At 45.2% G+C, this 22,302-nt stretch overlaps 1 protein-coding gene across 3 annotated transcripts; it reads left to right on the top strand.

Moving 5' to 3' along the window:
- The first annotated feature begins 470 nt into the window (after nucleotides 1-470).
- LOC122938348 (zinc finger protein 567-like) lies at nucleotides 471-20,784 on the top strand. 3 transcript variants are annotated; one of them, XM_044293801.1, is made up of 9 exons: nucleotides 471-572; nucleotides 1,509-1,637; nucleotides 4,443-4,553; nucleotides 5,648-6,130; nucleotides 8,187-8,330; nucleotides 9,657-9,842; nucleotides 10,263-11,043; nucleotides 16,893-17,099; nucleotides 20,036-20,784. In XM_044293801.1, exons 4-9 carry the CDS (start codon nucleotides 5,657-5,659, stop codon nucleotides 20,635-20,637), a joined length of 2,394 nt encoding a protein of 797 aa, XP_044149736.1. In that variant the 5' UTR covers nucleotides 471-572; nucleotides 1,509-1,637; nucleotides 4,443-4,553; nucleotides 5,648-5,656; the 3' UTR covers nucleotides 20,638-20,784. The 3 variants fall into 3 exon arrangements, with proteins under 3 accessions (XP_044149736.1, XP_044149737.1, XP_044149738.1); XM_044293802.1 differs by lacking the exon at nucleotides 4,443-4,553; XM_044293803.1 differs by lacking the exons at nucleotides 471-572; nucleotides 1,509-1,637; nucleotides 4,443-4,553 and having other exon boundaries at nucleotides 5,793-5,984.
- Nucleotides 20,785-22,302: the final 1,518 nt, after the last annotated feature.

Genomic DNA, 22,302 nt, shown 5'->3' with positions numbered 1-22,302 from the left:
GGCAGTAAAAGGTGAATCAAGAGAATGGTTCAGGGTTTTTTTTCACGCGCGTTAAAAACGCATGCAATCCGCATGTCACCCGCGCGAAACAAAAAGGCAATAACACAACGCAATCGCGTACAAAACGTACAGCACTCGCAAGCAAAATCGCACGAGTTTCCTGCAACGCACCTGGACCAAATCCGTCACGCTCGTGTGAAAGGGGCCTAAATAATAAACTGTTGTATTTTTCACTCCCGGTAAGCTTCACAATGCTATAGGCTGGTGGCTTCTGTTATACTGCCTGTGTCAGTAAGTACTCTGTATCAGGAGCGTGTACAGCCTCACACACACAGCCCCCTGAAGAAGAATAAAACCCCGCCGTCTCCTGGCTGTTCCTTTTGCTCACATTTTAAATTAGGTTTACAACTTTATTATTCTCTTAAACAGAGAACAGCGGCGCATAGAAAACGACGTCATCACTCCGAGCCTCGGCTCTCAGCGGCTCCGGGAGATGACGTCACGGCTCCTGCGCCAGATACCGGGGTGCAGAGGTTTATAAGGGCGGAGAAGCGGGAGCGCACAGTAATGAGGTGAGCCCCGTGTGACCGGAGGGGCCGGGTACAGGCGGCAGTGTGGAAGCCCGGCTTCTCCCCAGGGTTACACAGAGGATCTTATTTACCTCACGTTTCCCCTCAGTCCCTCCGGTGTTATATAAACTGGTGACAGCCGCGGTCTTTGCTGTGTTTTTTTTTTTTTAATAAAGTTTATTGAAAGGTCCTTATGTGCTGGAAGTCCTGTCCCAAGATGTAAACAGTGTGTGACCTGTGTAGCCGTGATGAACACATACTGTTGAGGTTTAAATAAACTTTATTTATAAACCATGGAGAAGGCTTGGCACAAGGCGTAGTCAGACTGTCAGTGTCATTATTTGTGGGCGTCACCGTTGGCCCAAATATGTCGTCACAGGGGCGAAAGTGCGTCCTTATTATCTGTGGCAGCCGATCAGAGATTCGCTTTCAGTTACAAATATTTAAGGGGTTGTCCCATTTTCCCGTATCCATAGCGATATAGGACTCGGCGCTTTACGGTGGCGCGTGTCCAGTTGCCGTGACTGTATAAGAACTTGCTTTTTTTTGTTTTTTGTCTTTTTAATGTTACTATTTTGGGGTACATAGGGGGAGATTTATTAAAACTGGTGTAAAGGAAAACTGGTTTAGTTGCCGATAGCAACCAGTCAGATTCCTCCTTTAATTTTTCACAGCTCCTTTGGAAAATGAAAGGTGGAATCTGATTGGTTGCTAGGGGCAACTAAGCCAGTTTTCCTTTACCCCAGTTTTGATAAATCTGCCCCATAGAGTTTTATTTTATTTTTTCTGGATATTTTTATGGGGGGCTTCGGTAGTGAATCTTTGTGCTGCTGTGAATCTCCGAAAAGAAAAAGCGAAAAGTTTCCGCCTGTTTTCACTGATATCACTGACATGTCTTTGGCCCCTGCAGATTTTTTGCTCACTTGTTTTTTTATGAAGGTGAGAAGACCGAGGCCTGGAACACCAAGGACACCCCGGAGTGCCGCCTGGTATGTTACTGATTTATGACTCGGACAGAACAGGAAGACGCCTGGGGCCCGAGTGTGAGCAGACTGTACACTGGTTCAGGTATGAACTTTATGTGACTATTGTTTATGTAAGGAGTAATGTTTTCTTATACAGTAGTTTAAAGGGGTGCTAAAGCATAGGGTGTGGAAACACCTTGTCAACCATCCGGTGGGCTAACTTTAAGGGCATTATCCTGGGGGTCCCCTGATATACACCCTTTAAGCCCTGTACAGGAATCTGGACTTTTCTGCAGGGGAACCGCCGGGCTGCTACCTCCTGGAGTAGTCTCTGTGTGGTTAACAGCTCACCCACCGGGGTCAGAGACACTGGTGCAGAGCCCCTAAGGGTCAGGCAAAATCGTGGTCATGGACGGGCTGAGATTTTAGCAGGCGGAGTACAGTCATGGCCAGAAGTTTTGAGAATTACATAAATATTGGAAATTGGAAAAGTTGCTGCTTAAGTTTTTATAATAGCAATTTGCATATACTCCAGAATGTTATGACGAGTGATCAGATGAATTGCATAGTCCTTCTTTGCCATGAAAATTAACTTAATCCCCAAAAAAACATTCCACTGCATTTCATTGCTGTCATTAAAGGACCTGCTGAGATCATTTCAGTAATCGTCTTGTTAACTCAGGTGAGAATGTTGACGAGCACAAGGCTGGAGATCATTATGTCAGGCTGATTGGGTTAAAATGGCAGACTTGACCTGTTAAAAGGAGGGTGATGCTTGAAATCATTGTTCTTCCATTGTTAACCATGGTGACCTGCAAAGAAACGCGTGCAGCCATCATTGCGTTGCATGAAAATGGCTTCACAGGCAAGGATATTGTGGAAACTAAGATTGCACCTCAATCAACAATTTATAGGATCATCAAGAACTTCAAGGAAAGAGGTTCAATTCTTGTTAAGAAGGCTTCAGGGCGTCCAAGAAAGTCCAGCAAGTGCCAGGATCGTCTCCTAAAGAGGATTCAGCTGCGGGATCGGAGTGCCACCAGTGCAGAGCTTGCTCAGGAATGGCAGCAGGCAGGTGTGAGCACATCTGCATGCAGTGAGGTGAAGACTTTTGGAAGATGGCCTGGTGTCAAGAAGGGCAGCAAAGAAGCCACTTCTCTCCAAAAAAAACATCAGGGACAGATTGATCTTCTGCAGAAAATATGGTGAATGGACTGCTGAGGACTGGGGCAAAGTCATATTCTCCGATGAAGCCTCTTTCCGATTGTTTGGGGCATCAGGAAAAAGGCTTGTCCGGAGAAGAAAAGGTGAGCGCTACCATCAGTCCTGTGTCATGCCAACAGTAAAGCATCCTGAGACCATTCATGTGTGGGGTTGCTTCTCATCCAAGGGAGTGGGCTCACTCACAATTTTGCCCCAAAACACAGCCATGAATAAAGAATGGTACCAAAACACCCTCCAACAGCAACTTCTTCCAACAATCCAACAACAGTTTGGTGAAGAACAATGCATTTTCCAGCATGGAGCACCGTGCCATAAGGCAAAAGTGACAACTAAGTGGCTCAGGGACCAAAACGTTGACATTTTGGGTCCATGGCCTTGAAACTCCCCAGATCTTAATCCCATTGAGAACTTGTGGTCAATCCTCAAGAGGCGGGTGGACAAACAAAAACCCACTAATTCTGACAAACTCCAAGAAGTGATTATGAAAGAATGGGTTGCTATCAGTCAGGGATTGGCCCAGAAGTTGATTGAGAGCATGCCCAGTCGGATTGCAGAGGTCCTGAAAAAGAAGGGCCAACACTGCAAATACTGACTCTTTGCATAAATGTCATGTAATTGTCGATAAAAGCCTTTGAAACGTATGAAGTGCCTGTAATTATATTTCACTACATCACAGAAACAACTGAAACAAAGATCTAAAAGCAGTTTAGCAGCAAACTTTGTGAAAACTAATATTTGTGTCATTCTCAAAACTTTTGGCCATGACTGTACATGCAGTATTGTAAACGGTCCTAGGACAGGCAGCAAAGGATCAATTTGGAAGACAAGCAGCGGAGGGTCAGAATCCAGTAAACGGGCAGAGGTCAGTACACAGGCAGACGAATACAACACACCTTCACAGGAAACTAACAAGCTAGGCAACCTATTGCTCAGGCACCTTCCCTTTGGGAAAGGTGCCTTAAAGGGGTTATCCAACGATTACAAAATGCCCAGGCCTCTCATATAGATTATACTTACCCCGTCCTCTGGCACCCGCAATTTTTTTTTTATTATTGCATTTTACGCATTTTACTCATTTTAGGCTAAAAATCTTTTTTTCAATTGGTCTTTATTAAAAATATTTAGCCGATCTGTCACAAAGGGTTAACTGTTTATCTAGCTGTGTGACTGGTACTTTTTACTTTCACTTTGTGCAGTCATCTAATAACCCTATTAACAGGTCATAAACACTTCTTTAAGCCACATTCTTATCAGTAAGATAATGACTGTTTATAATATCAGAGAGCAGAGATAAGGAGTCCGTCAGATTAGCTGACTGAAGTGAGCGGAAATTCAGATCCCTCTATTAGAGCATCTCAGCTCTGTACAGAAAAAAGGGCTCCATATTGAGCGGTACTCCAAATTTAACAGACCTTTAAATCTGTGAGAAAAAAAAAATACCGGATGACACCGGAGAGACGGATCCGGTATTTCAATGCATTTGTCAGACGGATCCGGATTCGTCTGACAAATGCCGTCCGGATTGCCGAAATCCTCTGACGCAAGTGTGAAAGTACCTTAACAAGGGGCTTTCCAGGGAGAATTATTTTTAAGATACTAGGTCATAAGGAGTTAAGAATAAAGAATCATTACTCACATCCACTGATTCCTCACTGCTCTCCCCTTTTCTGGTTCATCACGCCAGGGAAGGACCGCTCAGTCAATTACTGGTCTAGAGGTGACCCGCACCCTACTATTGAGTTGGGACCAGAAAGTGAACAGAAGGGATCAGAGCAGCAGCAGGAGATTGCTGGAGGTGAGTAATGATTCCTTTTTATTATTATTTTTACCCTCTTCTGACCTGTTATCTTTAAACAAAAATCTGTCTGGATAAGTGCTTTAGGCTAGGGCTAAACGACAACATGTGTTGCACCAATGTCGCGTGACAATTTTTATAAAGATAGTCAGTCTATGGCGTCGCACTGCGACACAACAGTAGCAAAAAATCCATCCAAGATGAATTTTTCTGCGACCGTCGCAGTCAGAGTGCGACACCTTAGTCTATCATTATAAAAATTGTCGTGCGACATCAGTGTCGCACGACACATGTTGCAGTGTAGTTGTGCCCTATGTGTCACATGTCTCTGTGTAGCCCTAGCCTTAAAAGGGTTGTCCAGACAATATTATTTTTCTATGTTTTAAGGGTCAGAATTCTATTAAAAAAAAATATGTATGATAAATACTTCACTGGTCTTGTTCCGATGCTTTGCTGGTCACAGGAAATGTTCTCACCCAGTCAGTGAGTGGCTGCAGCGGTATATGTTGATTATAGGCGTTAGCCTATTATTAATGTGAACAAATCTAGAACCGGCCCTTTACCTCACATGAATCCGGAGATATTCACTTCTCTAATTGCATTACTAGATTCTCTTCAGGCTGGCAACTTGGGAGGGTGTGTCCTCTCTTAGAGGATATATCCCTTCTGGTGCATCTATTTCCCTAACACAGCTCAGGGGGTGACCTTTATACTATTGAGGTGGGTCCTTTCTGCTGCTGCTTCTCTGTCCCTATCACAGCTCAGGAGGTGTGTTCTTTCTACTGCAGCTCTTTCTGTATCACAGCTCAGGAGGTGTGTCCTTTCTGCTGCAGCTCAGGGGCCATGTCTTTTTTGCTGCAGCTGGTGGCAGTTGAACGATAGAACTGAGCATGTGTGATCACCTTAGCGACAGAGAAATAGGGAGAAGAACAAAGAGCAGGTGGTGCTATACAGATACATTTTATTTAATAAAATGGATATGCTAAATTTCTAATTACATGCAATTACAAAAGTATTCAGATCCAGGTGCTACTTTGAAAATGTAAAATATTTTTGTGGGGCAACCCCTTTAAATATATTCCTTTCTGTTTCAGATTGCAAATATGCCCAAGTGCATCGTCTCCGGCTGCCCAAATCATACGGCACGTAAGGACAAGAATATTTCAAATGGGATCATGTTACATGGATTTCCTAAAGACTTGTTGAGAATTAAATGCTGGCTCTCCCACATTAATCAGAACTTTGGAGACATTGAAAGTTTTGCAAGGAAAATTTTGGAAGGGAAGAAGACCAACAGTTTCCGTATTTGCTCTGAGCACTTCTCGCCGGACTCCTACAGACAGACGAAAAGGAAAACCGTGCTAAAGGACGATGCCATACCGCGTCACTTCCACAAGCGTCCTCCATCATCTAGAGAGCAATCATACAAGGGTAATTCAATATCTACCGCTCAACCTTACAAACTAGAAGCTAGCGCGCCTAAAAGTGCGGTCAGGAAGGATGTCAGTACATGTTCAGATAACACGATGGACGCAAGGAACAAAGCCAAACCGATCTATGGACTACAACATAGAGATGTAGGTATAAACCGCGTGCACCAAAAACATACACACTGAAGCATCATGTAGTCCATAGTTCATTGTGAAACTAATTTATCATTGAGAGGAGCGCACCTTCCACACACAACCCAGCCATGGAGGATCCAACCTGTGTACATGACCTACTGAACCTGACCTGGAGAGGTGGAAGATGCCGGCCATATCACTGCACCTGGATCGGTGCCATTACAAAGCATAGGAAGCGTTACTTGAAGCTTCTATGCTCTGTAATGTAACTGAAAGCTCCCTACATTATGAACATGTTGGACAGCATCTTGGAGAACTGGGATCTCTTGCTTCTCACACCGGGTATAGGAGAGAAGCCCCTGAGGGACAGTATGAGATTGCATAAAAGTAAGGCTACTTTCACACCTGCGCTTTCCCGTCATAGGATCTTAATAGCAGGAGAAAACGCTTCAGTTTTGTCCCCATTCATTGTCAACGGGGACAAAACAGAACTGAAGGAAACGGAGTGCACCAGAATGCATTATTTTCCTTTTAGTTGTGTTCCCATGACGCACACAAAAGCGCAGCAAGCAGCGTTTTTGAGTGTGTCCTGGGATGCGGAGCAACACTGATCCGTCATGACTCACAATCTAAGGCTACTTTCACTCTAGCTTTAATATTTTCCGGTATTGAGATCCATCATAGGGTTTCAATACCAGAAAAAAACGCTTCTGTTTTGACCCTATTCATTGTAAATGGGGACAAAACGTAACTGAAGAGAACGCAATGCTCCAAAATGCATTCCGTTCCTTTCTCATACCGGAGAGCAAACCGCGGCATGCTCCGGTTTGTTTTTTCGTCCTGGGATGCGGAGCAAGACGCCATGACCCACAATGCAAGTCAATGGGGACGGATCCGTTTTCTTTGACAAAATGGAGTTCATGACGGGTCCGTCTTGGGTATGTTACAGATAATACAACTGTATCTGTTCATAACGGATGCATATGGTTGCATTATCAGTAACGGAAGCGTTTCTGCTGAACCCTGCCGGATCCAGCAAAAACGCTAGTGTGAAAGTAGCCTAAGTCAATGGAGACGGATCCATTTTCTCTGACAAAAGTCTTGGCTATTTTAGAGATAATACAACCGGATCCGTTCATAACAGATGCAGCTGGTTGTATTATGACGGATCCAGCAAAAACGCAGATGTGACAGTAGCCTAACAAGACCTCTTCTGTCAGAATAGTCATCAGCATGATACATCAGATCCCTGCTTCTTCTGCCTGGCCGTGTTCTTCAGCAGGCACACTGTTAGGAGGATATATGGGAGCAGTACTTAGTGAAGGAGTGATGACCTAATTGATTCACTGCCGCTAACTCCTCCCAGGAGGATCAGCCTGTTGGGTGAAGGTTATGTAATCCTCTCTTGTGCACATGGAGTGGAGCTTCAAGATCCTTGATTAGGGAGTAGTTTATATAACAAGGTTTTTGTGTGTGTGTTTTTTTAAGAAAGAAAGTAATCTCTTAAAAATCAACTACCCACTTAAAGGGGTTCTCTGCTTTTCCTATATTCCTGTTTTATCCTCAGCTGATCAGCTATATGAAGAGAACACAGAGATTGAGCCTTCCTATTGAAGTTAATGGAGATGGCGGAGTTGTAATCACAGCTGTTCACTGCTGCGATGTAGACTTGAGCAGATAAACAATAAAGAGACGGCAGTGTTTGTATGAGCGATGTGTCCTCTTCATACAGTCGGGCCCCCGACGATCTGTTATTGATTACCTATTCTAAGCATAGGTCATTAATATAGGAAAAGCAGAAAACCCCTTTAAAGGGGTTGTATGACCTTAAGGCTGACAACCCCTATGGCGCTAACCTGAACGCAATGACAAAAAAAAACACTCTTGCCTGTCTGTGGCCCTGCCGCTGCTCTGTTTCTGCCCGCTTTTTTCCCCCGCAGGACCAGGAAGTGGTTGGTCCCATGACTTCTGCGGCCAATCACAGGTTTCAGTGCTTACATCTACTTGAATGATACATTATCAGTATTAAGTCACCTCCTTGTGACACGTCTCTCGCTTGTTCTTGCAGGTGCAGGAATCACTTCAGGCTCAGCAGTTCTCATCAGAACCACCACCTCTTCTCAAAATGACCTCCATGGATAATAGAAACATTCTCAAGACTGACAGGATGTTAAGCCTCACCCTGGAGATCTTATTCCTCCTGACCGGAGAGGTGAGCGATACTGGGAGTGAAGGACTTCTACTGTCTTATTTCTTACAATCGGGTTACCTAAAGTTGGCCATAGATCTTCAATAACTATTGCTCAGAACACCCATATACACTTGCTTCTTCGGCTGAGCATGCATGTGTTTTCAGTGGGGAGAGAGGAAAAAGTGTCTGGTGACTGTTTATCTCTTTGGACAACTAAGGTCGCTTTTACACAAGTGAGTTCCACGCTCCGGACTCGCAGCGTGTGTCTGCGGAAGATCCTGTACTGACCTCCCCAGCACTGCCGGGGTCACATAGCATTATACTGATTTATGATGCTATGTAACCCTTAGAGTTCTGGAATGTATTAGATAACACTAACATAATGCTGTCAGTGTTATCCAAAACATTCCAGAAATTTAAGGGTTACATAGCATCATAAATCAATATAATGGTATTCGACCACGACATTACGGGAGCTTCTGTAGACAGACGTTGCGAGTTCAGTGCATTGAACTCACTTGTGTGAAAGCAGCCTAAAGGATCGCCGTAAGAATTCAAAATTCCTAATCGTTTGATGATGATGTGAGGTAGAAATCAGGAGTCCCCATGCCCTTTAGATGGTCAGTCCCATGGAATACAGCAAGTTCAGCCTATCTCTTGATCCTATGGGAGTGAATTGTGATAAAAGTCACTAGGGAATGATAGGGAACCCTTGTACTCTGCTAGCTTGCAATGGACCGTGTCCATTTTGAGGCCCACAAATTGTGGATCCACAAAATACGGGTGCGGTCCATGTGTTGGCTGCATTTTTTTGCGGACCCGTTGTTTTCAGTTGATCCGTGGTCTGTGTGCTTTCCGCATCCATATGTCCATTCCGCAAACAGATCGAACATGTCTAATACTTGTCCACAAAATGCAGACCTATTAAAGTCAGTGGGTCCACAAAAAATGCAGATGCGATACAAACGCCATCCATATTTTATGGATTAGTGATTTGCAGTCTGCAAAATGGATACGGTTGTGTGCACGGGGCCTTATGGAGAGCACCAAGGCTTGCTGACGCTGCTATGGGGTCAGTTTTGTAAGGGGAGCAGTGTTGCTGGCATTGTCGTGATAGTGATGTGATTTGCACCAATGCTGGTTGTCATTGTAATGGAGTCACTTTGGTTGACTTGCACTATTACTGATATGGCTGCCTGTCTCTGGTATGTAACTTGACCCCCTAAAATCTTTCAGTGCGGCTTTTTAGTCTCTAAATGATATGTTGTTCACAGGGTCCGCTACTTTGCAGTAATTGAGTCCAGAACGTTAGTGTGGGTCATCACCATTGTGTCTCTTTATCCGCAGGATTACAAAGTTATGAAGAAGACGTGCGCCGATCGTATAACTTCAATTAGCGGCCCCATCGATTTAGGAAGAAGAAGTGCGGCCAAAGAGACCAACCCGATGACAAGCACAGACTTTGTGAGCCATGAAAAGAACAAGAAGATTCTTCTGCTCACCAACCAGATCATCCATCTGCTGACAGGGGAGGTGAGAGCTGCCATCCATGGGGAGCTTTTGCCATTTAAAAGGTGCCTTTGCAGTGTATGTTAAATGGACCCATAGGCCTCCACCATACTGACAGAGTCCAAAAGAGTGTGGCTCCATTCTGTAATATTCACTTTTTTACTGCTTACAATAACGCAGAAGTATCCAGTAAAAAGAGTTGTGCAGTAATCAATCAGATTCCACCTTTCAATTTTAAGAGTTTCTTTGGAATATGTAAGGTGAAATCCGATTGGTTGCTATGGGCATGTAAGCCAGTTTTCCTTTACACCAGTTTTAATAAATCTCCCCCTATATCTACTAAATGTACCAGATGACCTATGTCAGCCAGTCAGCCCGATGTTTTACATACAGGTCACTGATCACAGCTGTTGTGTTGTATTGCTGTCTTCTTGTGCATTTCAGGTTCCTGCACGCTATGAGGACATCGCCGTCTACTTCTCTATAGAAGAATGGGATTATGTAGATAAACACAAGCATCTGTACAAGAACGTCATGGATGATCACCAGCAGAACCTGTACAAGAAAGTCATCCTGGATGACCACCAGCAGAACCAGTACAAGAAAGTCATCATGGATGATCACCAGCAGAACCTGTACAAGAAAATCATCGTGGATGATCACCAGCAGAACCAGTACAAGAAAGTCATCATGGATGATCACAAGCAGAACCTGTACAAGAAAGTCTTCCTGGATGATCACCAGCAGAACCTGTACAAGAAAATCATCGTGGATGATCACCAGCAGAACCTGTACAAGAAAGTCATCATGGATGATCACCAGCAGAACCAGTACAAGAAAGTCATCATGGATGATCACCAGCAGAACCTGTACAAGAAAGTCATCCTGGATGATCACCAGCAGAACCAGTACAAGAAAGTCATCATGGATGATCACCAGCAGAACCAGTACAAGAAAGTCATCATGGATGATCACCAGCAGAACCGGTACAAGAAAGTCATCATGGATGATCACCAGCAGAATATGTACAAGAAAGTCATCATGGATGATCACAAGCAGAACCTGTACAAGAAAGTCATCATGGATGACCACCAGCAGAACCAGTACAAGAAAGTCATCATGGAGGATCACCAGCAGAACCTGTACAAGAAAGTCATCCTGGATGATCACAAGCAGAAGCAGTACAAGAAGGTCATCATGGATGATCACCAGCTCTCGTCACAGGGTGAGGAAAAGGTCCCGCTATGTAAAAGAGCTTTAATTGTCATTTATATACATATGTAGTCCACAAAGGGTTGTCCTGAGCATTTAGTTTTAATCGACTAAGCTTGTATTTAACAAGCTTTTCAATTCTAGTATTTTTTTTTTTTATCAGATAATTTTTTATTATCAAATTTTCCTTTTTCATCATCAAATGACAATCAAATCAAATATCCGGTCATCAAAAGACATCATGTACAAAAGGCAAAAGTACAAAATATTACATATGCACATTTTACATAATATACATCCCATGACCATAAGACATCGTAGGAATATACACATTAGATCTAGATCTTCATCTATCTAATTGTTTTCTCCCTCAACAAACATCCCTATAAACAGCCCCCCCCCTCCCCTCCCAAACTTTCCAAGAGCAGGACATCATTACAATAAGAGCATAACTACCTCCAAATTCCTTGTCTCCTCATTCTATCGGCACCAGTTCAATTGAACTCAATAAACAATACAGGCTATGAGCCCCAAGTAAGTAAACTCCCATACAGACATGGCACTCAGTCCACAGTCACACATCACACATCAGACACCAACAATCATACACCACACATTCCACCTATCACCAGGATGTACACAGTCACTTCCCCAGAGTAGCCTTACCGGGCAATCAAAGCACTCCTCGTCAATGCTAGCCAAGGACTACAGCATCCCGACCTATCTATCCAGCTACCCCAAATAGCCTCAAATTTAGTCAAGCATTTTCTTTTCTGGTATACACCCCTCTCAAGACGCACTACCACATTCATTCTAGCAACATACTCCGGTACTTCCGGGGGTATCCCCTGTATCCATTTTGCTGCGACAGTCTTCCTCGCCTGATAAAGCATCCTTTCTATTCCCGTAGCTACTGTAGACTGCAAATTTTCCTCTGGCAGTACTCCCAGAATACAAATTTTTGGATCCATTTTAAATTTAGTACTATGTACCTTATTAACAAGATGTAGTATTGCTCTCCAATAAGAGGTCAATGAAGGGCATGACCATAACATATGCAGAAGATCAGCTTCGGCGCTGCCACATTTCGGACAATTGGGACTATCCCTACACCCCACTTTGTGCAGAAATACCGGAGTCCTATATACTCTGTGCACTAGATACAGCTGGGAGAGACGTGCCGCCTCACTGAGAGATAGATTGGGAGTAAGCGCCACTATCTCTGACCATTGCGCATCTGTAAGCCCACCCAAATCTCTTTCCCATTGCTGCCTACATTTTAGCGGGTATCCCTTAAGAAAATCTTCTAGCAAGGCCTGATACATCACGGAGATTGCCCCTTTCACCGAACCAGCAGCCACCACTGTGTTCAGCGCATGAGTGGACGTAAATACTATTGGGGCCACTTTAGCCTGAGCGTCTAGTGCATGCCTGAGCTGAAGATATCTATAGAACTGCGAGGAAGGAAGCCCAAACTCCGAGCACAGCTGTTGATATTGCTTCAATACCCCGCCTGAGAAGATATGGCCCAAATTCCATATTCCCTTGTTATTCCACCCAGAAAACCCAGTTAGACCTTCCAACTCTGGCAGCGCTGGGTTCCTCCAAATAGGCGAGATATTGACGTACCCCTCTAATCCCAAAATATGTTTGGTTTTACACCAGACTTTCCTCATGAGCACTAGTATTGGGATACGCCCCACATCTTCCTTTACCCTACCTTCAACGGCCGTCAATGGGGGAGATCTATTCGACGCCCACTCCATCAATCGTCCACTCTTCATACCTGGGCTACCCCCCACTCCCCACCCTTTAAAATGCTGCAATTGGGCCGACAGAAAATAGAGTAAAGGGTTGGGCAGAGCAAGTCCCCCTGCACTTTTCCACAGAAAAAAGCGAAACAGCCGTAAAATTTTGTGAAAGTAATGCACGGGAATCCAAACAGGGGAGTTGTGCAGGACATAAAGCAATTGCGGCATAAGGATCATTTTCAACAAATTTCCCCTTCCTATCACTGACAAAGGCAGTTTATGCCACACTGTGATCTTATGTTTAAATTTCTCCAACAAGGGTAGGAGGTTACTGGTAATATAATCTGCAGGGTTCATGGACACTATTACCCCAAGATACTTAAAGGATTGCACCACCTTAAGTCCGGAGAAGGCAGCAGTGCGTGACGGTACTTGAGAGGATACTGGAAGAATCACTGACTTATCCCAGTTTACTAGTAATCCAGACTGGTCGCCAAACTGAGATACCACAGATATTACTGCATCCATATACTTTTCCAGATCGTTCACATATATCAATGTATCATCCGCATACAACGATACTCGCTCCTCCATTGAGCCCCGCAATAACCCACCCACAGAAGAAGTAGAACGCAGGATACAAGCTAAGGGTTCAATGGCTATCGCAAACAATAGCGGAGACAGCGGACAGCCCTGTCTTGTCCCCCTCTCCAAAGCAATAGTTGACGATAAATGCCCGTTAACTCGTACTCTAGCCCTGGGTTCACAGTACAAAAGTTTAACCCACTTCATAAAATCCACTCCGAAGCCCATTTTGGCCAATTCTAGTATTTTAAAAGCTGATTGAATAAGGATGCCAGAAATATCATACCTGTAACTGGTCTGTATTACAACAGGCGGCCGGCAGCAGGACCTACAGTGTATGGAGGCCTACAGCGCAGTTTGTGTGCTGCCTCCATAAAGCACATTACTGTCTTGTAAAAGTTGTTCTTCTACAAGAGATAATTATCTGTCATTCAGAGTGGGAGCGTGACATAACATTCAAATTTCTTTCTTCTTATGGAATCCATAAGACAAAAAAATATATATTAAGGCTACTTTCACACTTGCGTTCAGAGCGGATCCGTCTGAGACGGATCCGCTCATATAATGCAGACGGTGGATCCGTTCAGAACGGATCCGTCTGCATTATATTGTAAAAAAAATTCTAAGTGTCAAAGTAGCCTCAGACGGATCTGTCCAGACTTTACATTGAAAGTCAATGGGGGACGGATCCGTTTGAAAACTGAGCCATAGTGTGTCATATTCAAACGGATCCGTCCCCGTTTGCCTCCGCACAGCCAGGCGGACACCCGAACGCTGCAAGCAGCGTTCAGGTGTCCGCCTGCTGAGCGGAGCGGAGGCCAAACGCTGCCAGACTGATGTATTCTGAGCAGATCCGCATCCACTCAGAATGCATTAGGGCTGGACGGAAGCGTTCGGGGCCGCTTGTGAGAGCCTTTGAACGGAACTCGCAAGCGGAGCCCCGAACGCTAGTGTGAATGTAGCCTAAATGGGAAGCGTTTTCTATACAAACTACCATAAAATGTATAGAAACACCTTAAAGGGAACCTGTCACCGTGATTTTGGGTATAGAGCTGAGGACATGGGTTGCTAGATGGCCGCTAGCACATCCGCAATACCCAGTCCCCATAGCTCTGTGTGCTTTTATTGTGTTGAAAAACCAATTTGATACATATGCAAATTAGCGTGAGATGAGTCAGGGACAGGACTCATCTCAGGTTAATTTGCATATGTATCAAATCTGTTTTTCGACACAATAAAAGCACACAGAGCTATGGGGACTGGGTATTGCGGATGTGCTAGCGACCATCTAGCAACCCATGTCCGCAGCTCTATACACAAAATCCCGGTGACAGGTTCCCTTCAAATATGTTTTCCAGTACTTTAATACTGATAACCTCTGATCAGCGGTGGCACCCCCACCGATCAGCTGTTCTGCAGTAGCTTTAGTGCCAGAACTACACATCTCCATCGACTTCTGCAGTAGACAAGCTGGTTACTGCAGCGTTGCTTCCATTCACTTGAACAGGAGCAGCGCTGCAGTAATCGGCATAAACTGGTGACCGAGACCCTGAGCACATTGACGCAGTACAGAGCACGGACGTCCTCATAATCATCATCTCTCCTCGTCACTTGTTGCTATAAGAGTTTTGTCAGTCAGCAGCAAAGAGGCAGGGAAAGCTGGGAGCTCATGAATATCAGGACTTCCAAGTCCACGTTCTGAAGTAAGCAGACTTCAGCGTTGGGGCTGCTCAGTACATATGGGTAGAGTGGTGCTGGATCTATTTTGGATACCCAGCCAGCACCTCGCTCTGACTCCGCACTGACCCTAGCCCAAAGGGTTCGTATTACTCTGCCAAGCAACTTGTAGGTTATTGCACCTCGGTGTTGTAGGGAGATAGAGAATCTCCAAATAATTACCAGATAAAAAGCAATATTTCCCAGAAACCTCAATTTCCCCTTAAATGGTGAATAGATCTGGGCCTGGCATGAAATTCCTGAGTCACAAAGGTTTTAATGGAAACAGCATTGCTTTTGAAAGGATTGTCTCAGCTCAGAGACCCCATGAACAGAGAACATGGGATGCCTATGAGGTAACTAAAACCTGAGGCTGCTGCTCCTGTGGTGGCTAGGTCTCTTTATGTGGTTAAACCAGATATAGGTACATCTGTAAGGAATACAAAATTCAGGGAGCAGATGATCAATTCTATTTTCCTCCTCAAGTTGGCTGCAAGTTTCTTGGCTTATGCTTTTGCTCAATTAGTCCGCATGGCAGCAAGAGCAGCGGTTCTGTCACACTTTAGGCAATGGTAAATTTTGTGCAGGATACCATTTGAAGTCCCTCTTGTGCAGGATACCATTTGAGTGTTTCTAGAGGAGAGAACATAAAAAATAATCTCTCTCATGCAAAAATTGAGGACTTCAAAGAGAGAGGCAAATTTTGGGAGATGGAGCTACCTGAAAGGGAGGAAAGGAAGCGATGTTCTGCTCTGTCCCAATCAGCCCTCAAATAAACTATGATGTTATAAAACTAGGAGGAAGCTTGCTGGTATAGTCAGAAAGATACTAATGGGGAGATTTATCAAACTAGTGTAAAGTAGAACTGGAATCAGATTCCACCTTTCATTTTTGACAGCTCCTTTGGAAAATGAAAGGCTGAATCTGATTGGTTGCTATGGGCAACTAAGCCAGTTCTACTTTACACCAGTTTGATAAATGATCCCATAAATCCTTAGCCTTAAGGACTATATCTGAACACTACAGGAGACAATTTGCCTCTCTGACTCCTCAGATATTCACAACAATGCATGTTGACTTGAGCATCAGAAAAGTTCATGCTCCGATGCTCTCCTTTGCCCTGCGCTAAATCACGCAGGGCAAAGGCATTTTCAAGAGTTTCGGTGACGTACCAGGCTCTCCATAGGGCTGCCAGGAAGCCTGGTGACGTCACCGGCACTGATGGGCGGGCTTCACCGCTGCCCTAACCAGCTAAAGCACGCCCATCTGAGCCAGTGACATCACCGAACACACTGCCGGGTGGAAGCTTCTGCCCAGCAGTTGTAAACAAAAGAGCCCGTGCCCTGCGCAGGGCAAGGGAGTGCATCGGAGCATGAGATGCTCCGATGCCAACATCAGGGGGGCTGCCTGGGTGAAAATAAGGGTATGTCCGGGTTCAGGTCTGAACCCGGACAACCCCTTTGAAAATGCCCCCCCCCAAATGCACTGGCCCCTCACACAGATTGTACTTGCCTCGCTCCCCGGCACCCACGCCGCTTCTGATGCCCACGCGGCCGCTCCTGCATCTCCCCGTCGTGTAGATCAAAACATACCGGGGGGGAAGGCAGCCAATAGCAGGACGGGAACGAGCCTCCCTAACGTCACCCGCGATGCTAGGGAGGCCCTTTCCCGCCGCAGCCTACTATTGGCTAGTTAGAGCCTCTTCAATGAGAAATAGAGGGAGAAGCATAATATGATGGGAATGTTTGCAGATTGCACCCTTAAAATAAAAAAAGAGAATTCTTCTAGAACTTATTTTTATTCTCAACAGGTGAACAACCAGTTTTGACTCCCAAGCCTCCAAAAAGAGAAGACCTCATAAAAGAGCCCTTAAATGACTTAAATATCACAGCGATAACTGTGACTGGTGGTGACTACATCTCAATTGACCTTACTAAAGACGAACCGATGTCTGTAGACAGCATGGACGCCGATGACTGCTTCAGCACAGCGCAGGAGCCATGGTCTTCAGAGTGCGGTAAATGTTTAGATCAAGACTCATATTACACAACTCATTCACACAAACATCACTGGACTCAAATCTACCCAACTGTGCACGTACACAAAGCAGTTTATGCGGCCAGGTACTGCGAGGTATATTGCACAGTTTCCACTGGTTTTTGTGTGCGGCAAGTACAGGTGAAGAAGATATTTTTTTTTTTTCTGCTTTACTTGTACCTGCTGCCACGGTTAAAACTGTGGCAATTCTCAGTAATAAGAGAGTAATCCATTTGGACATTGAGTAATTACTGCTCTTCTTAAGCTTATGAAAGAAACTTCACAGGTACAGCTCGGAACCAAAGCAACCTAATGTCAATGAGAAAATTGAATCTGTCACCAGATCTGTACCTATGACACTGGCTGACCTGTTACATGTGCACTTGGCAGCTGAAGGCGTCTGTGTTGGTCTCATGTTCATATGTGACCGCATTGCTGAGAAAAAGGATGTTTTAATATATCCAACAATTTAGAAAGAATCTGGATCGCACATTCTCATGCAATGCTTTGACCTATAACTGATTCTCAGCATAATTAACATTGCTTTTCAGCGTAACTAGTATGCAGCCCCCTAAATTGCGTACAGTACATGAGGCATTGGTATATATTTTGATCTCAAAGCATAGGCACTCACCACGACAAGGTTGCCTCCTCGAGTGGGAAACTACTCTAATTTGGCACGGAGACCACCGATGCTGCAGCACTGCACCAGCAGGGAGCGGGAATCAGCAGCCAAACAGCACCCCTGCTTCTTGACAATGCCACCCAGGCACGGCCCCACCAGCACAGCAGTAATGGCAACCACGCAGCGCCGTTCCTGAGAGCATATGATAAGGTGAGGTTTGACAACTGTTAACATGGTGCGGTGGTGCGTGGTTGCCATTGCTGCTGTGCTGCTGGGTTGATGGGGCCCAGTGCCTGGGCAGGGGTGATGTTTGGCTGCTGGGTCCCGCCTCCTGCTGATGCAGTGCTGCGGCGTCGGTGGTCGCCATGCGGTGCTGTGCCAAATTATAGTAGGTTCCCACTCGAGAAGGGCAACCTTGTCGTGGTGAGTGGGCCTATGCCTTTTGATCAAAATGTATGCTTATGCCTCATGATGTAATTTAGGAGGCCGCATACTAGTTATTACGCTGAAAAGCGATGTTAATTATGCTAAGAAGCAGTTATAGGTCAAAGCATAGCATGAGGATGTGCGATCCAGATTCACTCTTTTTTGTTGGCCGTTTAATATATGCAAATTAGCCTTTAGGAGCAACGGGGGCGTTGCCGCTACTAGGGGTACTACTATAGGCTCTGCTCTCTCTGCAGGTGCCACGCCCTTTGCACTTTAAGCTAGGATTCAACAAGAGCATTGGTGACCCCCTCATTGCACCATAGGCCTAATTTGCATATTAAGAAAAAGTATCCTAACTAGGGAATAGAGCCTTGGATCAACAAAAGAAAAACAGCATTTTAATCAGCTGAACCACAGCTATGTGTCTGCAGAGAGCTGGATAGGGAGGTCGCTGGTGACAGATTCTCTTTAAAATCAATGTGTGTCCATGTACCGCACATGTAACGACAGTATCCTCAAATGAGAGAAGCTCTTTGCAGCTTGTTAGCTACTGTTGCTTAAAATAAGGGTCCACCTCTAACTGAGTAGGATGCCTGGGAATGGATTTTTGAAACCAGAAAATTCCTTTAAAGATTTCCAACCTCAGGCCTGTTGCACACGGCCTTTCCATGCATTGGGGACCGCAATTTGTGGTCCCCAACGCACAGGCACCATCCGTGCGGCTGCCGCGACGGATCCAGACCCATTCAACTTGAATGGGTCCCTGATCCTATTTTTTTGCGGTGCGGAGGAACGTACAGAAACACCACGGAAGCACGTCGTAGTGCTTCCGTGCCTCTGTTCCGCACCGTAGCTCAGGATTGTGGACCCATTCAAGTGAATGGGTCCACATCCGTGATGTGGGGAGTACATGGCCGGTGCCCGCATATTGCAGACCCGCTGTTTGTGGGTCGCAATACGGGCCACGGCTGGCAACGGCCGTGTGCATGAGGCCTCAGTCTGACTCTAGCAATTTGTGTAACTGCACCAACCTGCTGCCGTCAGTGGAAGGTCGTAGGAGCCTCATCCACATGATGTGGTGTTCCAGTTCAATGGTAAATGACACCTCCGTTTCTTCTCATGCATTGTCCACCTAGATATATTCTATACATGACAGGTCTTTGTAGTGGACGTCATACATGATAAGGCTACTTTCACACTAGCGTTCATGGGTCCGTTCGTGAGCTCCGTTTGAAGGAGCTCACGAGCGGACCCAAACGCCTCCGTCCAGCCCTGATGCAGTCTGAATGGACGCGGATCCGCTCAGACTGCATCAGTCTGGCGGCGTTCAGCCTCCGCTCCGCTCGCCTCCGCACGGACAGGCGGACAGCTGAACGCTGCTTGCAGCGTTCGGGTGTCCGCCTGGCCGTGCGGATCCGTTCAGACTTACAATGTAAGTCAATGGGAATGGATCCGCTTGAAGATGTCACCATATGGCTCAATCTTCAAGCGGATCCGTCCCCCATTGACTTTACATTGAAAGTCTGAACGGATCCGCGCAGGCTACTTGCGCACTTGCGAATTTTTTTAAAGTTATTAATGCAGACGGATCCGTACTGAACGGAGCCTCAGTCTGCATTAATGTGATCGGATCCGTTCAGAACGGATCCGATCAAGCGCAAGTGTGAAAGTAGCCTAACACTACAGTAGATTACAGAACTTCCTTCCAGGACGTTCCACAAGGCAAGCTTATTTTCCTGTCCAGAAACCGGAGCTGTTGTAGTTGACACTTGCATTATAGGATGGAAATGTTTGCAGATTGAACCCTCCAAATAAAAATAAAAATATTTCTCTCAAATTTGCCTATATTTTATTCTGAACAGGTGATGAACGAGTCTCATCTCCAGAGCATGAAATAGAGATAGAAATAGAAGATGACTTCATAGAAGAACCTTTAAATTACTTCTACACCACAACTATAAACTCTCCGACCGGCGGTAACTACGTCTCATCTGATCTTGGTAACCTGGAACCAATGTCTGCAGACAGGATGCACCGCGAAGACAGCGCAGCACAGAAGCCACTGTCTTGTTCGGAGTGCGGAAAATGTTTTCGGTATCCTTCAAGACTCGTTGAACACAAGCGCGTTCACACAGGAGAAAAACCTTTTTCGTGTCCCGAGTGCGGGAAGTGTTTTATATGGAAATCACTGCTCATTCAACACCAAAAAATTCACACCGGAGAGTATCAGTGTCTGTTCTGCAGGAAGTGTTTTATAAATAAAACTAAATTAATGGATCATCAGAGAACCCACACGGGCGAGCGGCCATTCACTTGTCATCAGTGCGGGAAAAGCTTTGGATTGAAAACGTCATTAACTAAACACCAGCGACTTCACATGAGAGAGAAGCTCCTCGGCTGTTTCATGCAGAAATCAAACCTGTATCGTCATCAGCAGACTCATATGTGTCAGCAACCACTTTAATGTCACCAGGGGTGTACACAGAAGTCACCTCTCAATCACACTGGGGCCATATATGACTCCGCCAAAACTCAGCAGCTCCTTCAGGAGGCACCATTTTACTAACATCAGGGTCACTGTAATATTATATTAAAGGATTTTCATATGCAACAGGTTCTGTCTATTTATATGTATATATATAATCCAATAATAATGTTAGGTCAGTACCTCAAGCAGGGTGTTCAACGGGTTTTTCAAGACTTTAATATTGATCGCCTATTCTTAGGAGAGATTATCGATATCCTCTGGAAGAGGCACAACTTCGTAAACTGGGGCAGATTTACTAATACTGTTTAAAAGTCGTAGTCTTAAAAGAGTTTTCCAGGATAGGTCATCAGTATCTGATTGGTGGTGGTCCGACACACTGGACCCCCCGCCGATCAGCTGTTTGACATGGCACCGGCGCTCCTGTAAGCCAAGCACAGTGCCGTACATAGTATAGTGGCCGTGCTTGGTATCGCAGCTCAGCCCCATTCACTTCAATGGGGCTGAGCTGCTGCTGGGCCATGTGACCAATAAATGTGTTGTCACTGGCCTAGGAAAAGCTGTGAGAAGGCCATGGTGCTACTGCGAGCACTGCTACCTTCTCAAACAGCTGATCAGCGGGGGTCCTGGGTATATGACTCCCACTGGTCATCAGTTATACATTTTCAGAAAACCTCTTTAAAGTGTACCTGAGTTTTCAAAAAAAAAAAAGTTTTCATAATGGCTGTGCTTCTTTGTACAAGCATAATTGTGAAGAAATAGGTATTTTTGGGCTTCCCTAATGTTTTTTTTTCCAGCCTAATTATTCCTCATTTCTGCTGGACAGCTAGATGCATTTCTCTCACAAGCAGGTCGTGTCTCCCTTCTTTGAAATCTGCCTACACTGTACTGCTGTGATGTCCTTTCCCTTACTTCCTACTTTGCTCCAGATCTCACAGAACAAATAAGGAGGAGGAAATCACACTTAGGGCTGTTTCAGATGAGTGTGTCCAGTGTGGAAATCACGCTCTGCATGTGTGTGCGTGATTCTCCTTTCTGGACACTGATCGCTTCTCAGGATTGCATACCGATTTATAATGCTATGTGCCTCTGCATGACCTTACTGTTACAGCTTTATGTGACTATGATTCTGTAGCAGTAAAGTCATGCAGAGATACACAGTATTATAAATCAGTATAATGCCATGCGCTCCTGAAAAGCGAGCAGTGTCCAGAATGGAGAATCACGCTCACACACAGAGCGTGATTTCTGCACTGGACACGCTCTTGTGAAAGCCTGTGATCTTCAGAAGCAGTGTAGTTTATTTATTTATCAGACTAAGGGTCCATTGACACGTCCGTATGAATAGGTCCACGTCCGTTCCGCAATTCTGCCGAACGGGTTTGGACACATTCATTTCAATGGGGCCGCAAAAGATGCAGACAGCACACTGTGTGCTGTCCGCATCCACACCTCCGTTCTGCAAAAAAGGTAGAGCATGTTCTATTCTTGTCCGCAGCCAGGGACAAGAATAGCCATTTCTATCATAGCCATGTATGGTCCTCAAAATGCTGAACGCACATGGCCGGTGTCTGTGTTTTGCAGATCCGCAATTTGCGGACCTCAAAACACTTGCAGACGTGTGAATGGACCCTTAGGATCTCA

Source organism: Bufo gargarizans, chromosome 5, assembly GCF_014858855.1.
Source record: "Bufo gargarizans isolate SCDJY-AF-19 chromosome 5, ASM1485885v1, whole genome shotgun sequence".
Classification (NCBI taxonomy): domain Eukaryota; kingdom Metazoa; phylum Chordata; class Amphibia; order Anura; family Bufonidae; genus Bufo; species Bufo gargarizans.
Note: the sequence above shows the minus strand (reverse complement) of the source record. Positions and strands in the feature narration are given on the sequence as shown.